Raw genomic sequence first — 6051 nt, forward strand, 5'->3', positions numbered from 1 at the left:
TACAATTCATGTTAAAATCATCATCTCTTATTTCTGATCAAAATAGCAATTTAAAAAGACAATTATAGCCTTAGTTTGGAACTTTATTTTCAGTTAAGAAACTTTTCCAATAACGAAACAATCCTTTATTTTGTAAATAATAAACTTTACCAAATGTAATGTAAAAAGAAAATCAATACCCTTAAACCATTAAAAAAAAAATCATATTATTTTAGCACAAAACTGAAGGTGTTGGATTCCCAGATGTTAAAATTTAGTATTAATTCCACTCGTGCCCTCTAAACATTAGGGCCATTTTAATTTTGTCCCTTAAATTTTAAAAACTCTCACTTTACCTCTTGAATTTTAAATTTCTCACATTTAAGTCCTGTAAGAATTTTTGTTAAAATTAAACGGAAAAAGAAGAGGTTTGTGATCATGTAGTTTTTATCTGTTTATTTTTAACAGATTTAAATAGAAAGATCACGTGATTGTATTACTCTTTTTTTATATATGTTTTTAACAAAAATTACAATAGAATGGGTTAAGTGAGAACAATTTAAAATTTAGAGGGTAAAGTACTAATTTTTAAAGTTCATGAGGTAAATTGAAAATGACCTTAAAGTTTAAGAAGCACAAGTGATAATAATCTTAAAATTTAACATTTACATTTTAATTTAGCACTGCATTAAAAATACACTTCCGAAGTAAGTTGTGAGAAATGGTGCTATATGTGCAATAATTGTTTTTAGTGTCATTTAAAAAATAATCCAAATTTTTAACAATAGTAGGACATATCAACTCAAAATTTTTAGTCTTATGTTGGTTCTCAAAGTTCGACTTTCACTAATATTTTTAACAATAGAATTTATGCATGTTATTATCATCACTATTATTCTTACTACTATATGATTATTACTATTACTAGTATCAAGTAATAAGGTGGGCCAATCAACTAAAGTAAACACTTTTCAAAAGTTTTTATTTTTTTATTTTTTATTTTTTTAAAAAAGATCAATAACGTAAGTCATCTTGCATTAGAACTTTAGAAGTCGATATGGTATACAAACACTTTTTTTTTTTTTATCCAGTGATTCAATAAATGATAATATTTCACATGTCAGTCCATTGTCATTATTATTATTATTATTATTATTATTCGTATTTTATGAATTATGGCAGTCCATTATTGGAGGTAGAATGGAGTCAACTATTCATTTCTTCTTTTATATTATCTCTTTGATTCAACGTTTTGTTTTTGCGTTCAACGTTATAATCAAATTGTATTCGTAGCCAGTACACTTTTCCTGCCAAAGAAATTTTGTTCGGATACAATATATATATATATATATATATATATATATCTTGAACAAATTGATCAATCAAAAATATAGGCCTCTGATCATTTGGAACAAAACTAGGATATTTTAAGCAAAAACAGTAGGATATTATGTTAGAAAATATCTTTGATGTAAAGCATCTATCAAAATTCAGGAAATATTCACCTTAAATCACAAAGAATTAATAGAATAATAAGTGAAAACGTACCTGAATCCATAACAGTTAATTACCTTTTAGAGCAGTGCAATTTATCTTCTAGATCAATACATTTTTTTAGAAAATCTTTTAACTTTATTTTTACTCTCTGATGATAGGATATCAGAAAAGAATATAATAGCAATACATGTAATATGGGAATCATAACTACTATATAAAAATAACTTATCTGTTATCTTTTAGTATTTTTATTTTTATTTTAATCTATCATAAAAATAAAAATTATCCTTAAGTCTCTACACATTAAAGGCCAACGCCCTATTAAATACATTAAAGTCTAAATTACTTATCTTATCCCGATTCGAATCATAGTTCGTGATTCGCTACAGTGTTTTCTCTCACACAAAATACACTTAAATTAAAAATGATTCTAATTTCATGATTCTAATCCATGAACCAAACGTCTCCTTAATCTTATATAACAATTTACAACACATAATTATTCACATATAAATCTAATATTAAATTAAGGATCCAACATATTATACTTCATAGACTTAGGCTGTATTATTATTATTTATTTAAAGCTCCTTACAGATTTGAATCGTATTAGATATGGTTATGATGACCCAATCTTATGAAGATACTCTGCAAAAAAAATTATAACTAAAACAAGTTAAAAGCCAAGAGTAAACCCACATTATGGATAGAAGAAGATTGGTTAAAAGTCTGAGTAACCGCACATGATGCTCTAAAATTTAGGGCTTTTAATTCAATATTGACAAGACCTTTTTGTTTTCAAGTGAAATGGTCAGTAGTAGTCTTTCCTGGTCTTTCAGCAGGTGCAACTTTTGAACCTCCAAATTGACTTGCCCGGTTCGATATATCATATCCATGGATTATGTTTGTATGTATGTATCATGTACATTGATATAATATATTACATATATAAATACATATATATGTACTTGAGATCTCGCCAATATTATTTGGCCTTGACAATAAGACAAGTTTTCTTTTTAGTTATTTGATTAAATTTCAATCGCGTTATTTATGTGCTAGAGTATTTTCATAGTATAGGATGCATTATTTCTCACGTAGACATTTATAAAGGAATCGGACTGTTAAAAGCTCCTAGTTGTTTAGGCAAAAACAAAATTTTCTTCATGAGGACGATTGTAACATTTTATAATAACTGTAAATGTATAAACAAACTAAAAAATTATTTATCCCAAGTCAATAATACATTTTTTTAACATTTTATGTTAAATGTCGTGTTATAATAATTTGACAACAAAAACTCATATATATATATATATATAAACATGTGTGTAACATGTATGGTGGCATCAGAGAGGATATGGAAGAGGCATACAGGTGTAGGCAGCAGGAGGGGGTTTGTTTGAAAGGTTAGTTGGAGATTTCTATCAAACATCAGATGTGTGATTTGACATTCTTTATGTTATCTATCTGGAGAGTTCTTTTTCTTTCTTTTTGATGGGTCAACGGGGGGCTAATATTTATGCCCATCTGAGTCCTTTGTCATGTCCATGGACTATGGAGTTAGTTTTTGATATATTGTTTGTTGTGGTGCCACTTTTTTCAAACTTAATGAGATCTGATTGACTTTGTTTTCTTTTCTTTTCTTTTCTTTTCTTTCTTTTCATCTTCCTCACATATATATATATATATATGTATATATATGCTGAATCTTTGATGACGTTGCACCTCTGATTAGATCCTCTCCCATCACTCTCTCCTAAGACAGAATCTGAAGGAAAGTCCCCTTTCATATCTATAAACAAACATTTTTCATTTCTCTTTTCTTTTTCTTTTCTATTTCTATTCTATTTACTAATGTATATAATATATTCTGCCTTGACAAGAACAATCTTATTCGTACTCATTTTCATTAATAAAGCCTTATTGTGGTAATAAATTATAATGTATAATATGTTCTTTCCTTTGACAAGAACAATCTTTATCTCTCTTTCAAAAAACAAAAACAAAAACAAAAACAAAAAAAAGAAAGAAAGAACAATCTTATCTCTAATAAAGACTTATTTTTCTTTTCATGTTTTTAATAAGAGCATTTGGTGTTGGAATTGGCAAGTCATTTTTAGCATCTTGTTCCTTCTATTAACTGTTAGATATTTTTATGAAAATTAAGGATAAATTGTAAAATTGACATTTTGAAGAAAATATGATGATGCTAAGAGAATATATGATGGCTAATGAATTAGGAAGCATTTGGTATTGGTATTGGCAAAGCCATGTTTAATATATTTTTCCTTGTGTAACTATTAAAAATTCTAATAAAACGATTTAACTGTGATTGCCAATTTGAAGAATATAAAATTCTGCCAAGAATGATTTCACTGAGCCATTTTGACATTGGATATCATATTAAATATGTCAAAATTCAAAAACTATGGAATTTGAAGACAAGAGAAGAGAACTTAAACTACACTAATAACATTATATTGCTTTCTAGCAGATAGCTAGCTTGATACACCAACTGTATTTATGATATTTCATATCCTAACCCCCCTTCCAAAAAAAAAAAAAAAAAGATGATAAAATGGTAGAAACATAAACACAAGTAAACCCCCTATATATATATATATATATATATATAACTAAAACTGGAGACACTAATACTACTATTGACTAAGGTAATTCACAAAAGAAGTAAGCCTTAGTGGGGTCATGACACTTTTTTTTTTTTTTTTTGGTTGCAAAACCCAACTACTACAAAAGATATGATATTGATATTTGATCAGTTGCTAGAACTGGAAGGATTTTGCTGGGCAGAACCTGAGGAGGACATGTTAAGATCAGGAATCGCATTTTTGCCATTATTATTGTTATTGTTCTTAGAGTTGCCCTTGGAGAGTTTCTGCTTAAGCTCAGAGAGAAGTGCTTGATTCTCTTGGTTCAGAAGTTGTGCTTTCTTCCTCAACCTCTCATTCTCTTTCATTATGTAACAGTTTTGCAAGTACAGCTTTGAGTTCAGCCTTTCCATTGCTATCCACCCCCCAAAAAAAACAAAGTATATGAAAATCTCTTTTCTCAGATGTAATATTGCACCTGAAAAACAAAACTCAACCAATGTTAGGACAACATAGAAGATTCTGAAAATACTATGTTTTTTTTTTTTTTTTTGAATTAAAGTGACAATTCATATGAAAAAAATATGTTGTACATATATGGTCAATGAGAGAAAATTTTTACCAACTACCAAATCAATGAAATAAGAAGAATGTAAATATCTCACTTCTAGTTATTGCTTTGGTGGATATAATTGGCAATAGGAGACAGGGGAATACAGAGCATGTGCAGGACAAGAATGAAATACTTTTTGGACCACTTTGGCAAATAAATAGAGCAAGTGGGTATGTTTGGGAAGTAAAAGGAAAAAAAAAAAAAAAAAAAAAAAAAAAAAAAAAAAAAAAAGGGGGGAAATGGGAGATGGGGAATAAGAGTTGTCTGAAACTGCACTTCATTGAAAGAACCAAAAAAAAAAAAGAAAAAAAAAAGATTTCTTTCGGTTTTCCAACATGAAAGAAAAGGATAAAGGTATGACAAAATCATAACTGCAGATTTGAACTCTCAAGTGTGTTCACTAGATTATACGTGTATTCAGGGGAAAAAAAAATCCTTGGCTTTTTTTATTTCAACTTAAGAGATGGTCTTATTAAAAATAAATAAATAAATAAAGGAGGAAACAATATTATTAAAAATAAAAAAAGTGGGGTGTTGGAGAATCCTAGAAGAGAAACATTCTAAAGGCAAAAAACATTCCCTCCTCAAAATGAGGTGCGGGGAAATAAAGCCAAAGGAAACCAAACAATGGGAAAACTCTTCTTAAGCAACAATACAAAACAATCCTAAATGAAGTGGCAAAAAAGATAACAACAAAGAAAAATAACAAACACATACAAAAACTCCAAATGAAACAAAACAAAGTCCTGCCTCTATTAACACCATGTTTGTCTCGCTCAATGAAAGTGAAGAGCAATGAGAAAACTGAAAAACATGAGAGAGAGAGAGAGAAATTTAGAGGTGGGGGCCTCTTTATCTTTTCAAAAAAGATCACCTTTTCAAGGTTGGTTTTGGAGAAGCTTTGGCCAAGGAAGTGCTAAGCTATTCTATCTCTCTCTTTTTTTTTTTTTTTTTTTTCTAGTAGTAGAGCGGTAAAAACAAACAAAAGGAAGAGTTTGTAAGAAGTGAGGAAGAAAGTGAACAAGGACGCTGTTAATTTATAGAAGAGCAAATGGTAGAGAGAAAAAAGAGAAGAGAAAAAGGAGAAAACAGAGAAGCTCATGAGGAGGAGACATGCCCCTCTCTCTCTGACACAACAATCATGCAAGTGTAAGCATGGAAGGCGGCCGGTTAGGGAAGCCTAAAAGAAAAAAAATAATAATGATAATAATAACATTAATAATAACAAAATTTTTATTTTTTTATTTTTTTTAAATTTTTTTCCTTTGTTGGGTTTTCTATGCTTGTGATGGTGAATATGGCGTCATGTGAATGATGATGGTTTTTAAGGGCATTTTGGGGACAAAAAAG

At 28.9% G+C, this 6051-nt stretch overlaps 1 protein-coding gene across 2 annotated transcripts; it reads right to left on the reverse strand.

Moving 5' to 3' along the window:
* Positions 1–4186: 4186 nt before the first annotated feature.
* On the reverse strand, positions 4187–5789 carry LOC21398511 (protein LITTLE ZIPPER 3). Of its 2 annotated transcripts, none has more exons than XM_010103284.2 (2): positions 5576–5789; positions 4187–4566 (listed from the first exon to the last, which is right to left on the reverse strand). In XM_010103284.2, the coding sequence occupies exon 2, from the start codon at positions 4499–4501 to the stop codon at positions 4256–4258; it is 246 nt and encodes an 81-aa protein (XP_010101586.1). In that variant the 5' UTR covers positions 4502–4566; positions 5576–5789; the 3' UTR covers positions 4187–4255. The 2 variants fall into 2 exon arrangements, with proteins under 2 accessions (XP_010101586.1, XP_024024806.1); XM_024169038.1 differs by lacking the exon at positions 5576–5789 and adding an exon at positions 4754–4804.
* Positions 5790–6051: the final 262 nt, after the last annotated feature.

This window comes from Morus notabilis, unplaced genomic scaffold (genome assembly GCF_000414095.1).
Source record: "Morus notabilis unplaced genomic scaffold, ASM41409v2 Scaffold1317, whole genome shotgun sequence".
Classification (NCBI taxonomy): domain Eukaryota; kingdom Viridiplantae; phylum Streptophyta; class Magnoliopsida; order Rosales; family Moraceae; genus Morus; species Morus notabilis.

Coding starts and splice junctions, on each gene's coding strand:
- LOC21398511 (XM_010103284.2), bottom strand. CDS start 4,501: ATGGAAAGGCTGAACTCAAAGCTGTACTTGCAAAACTGTTACATAATG.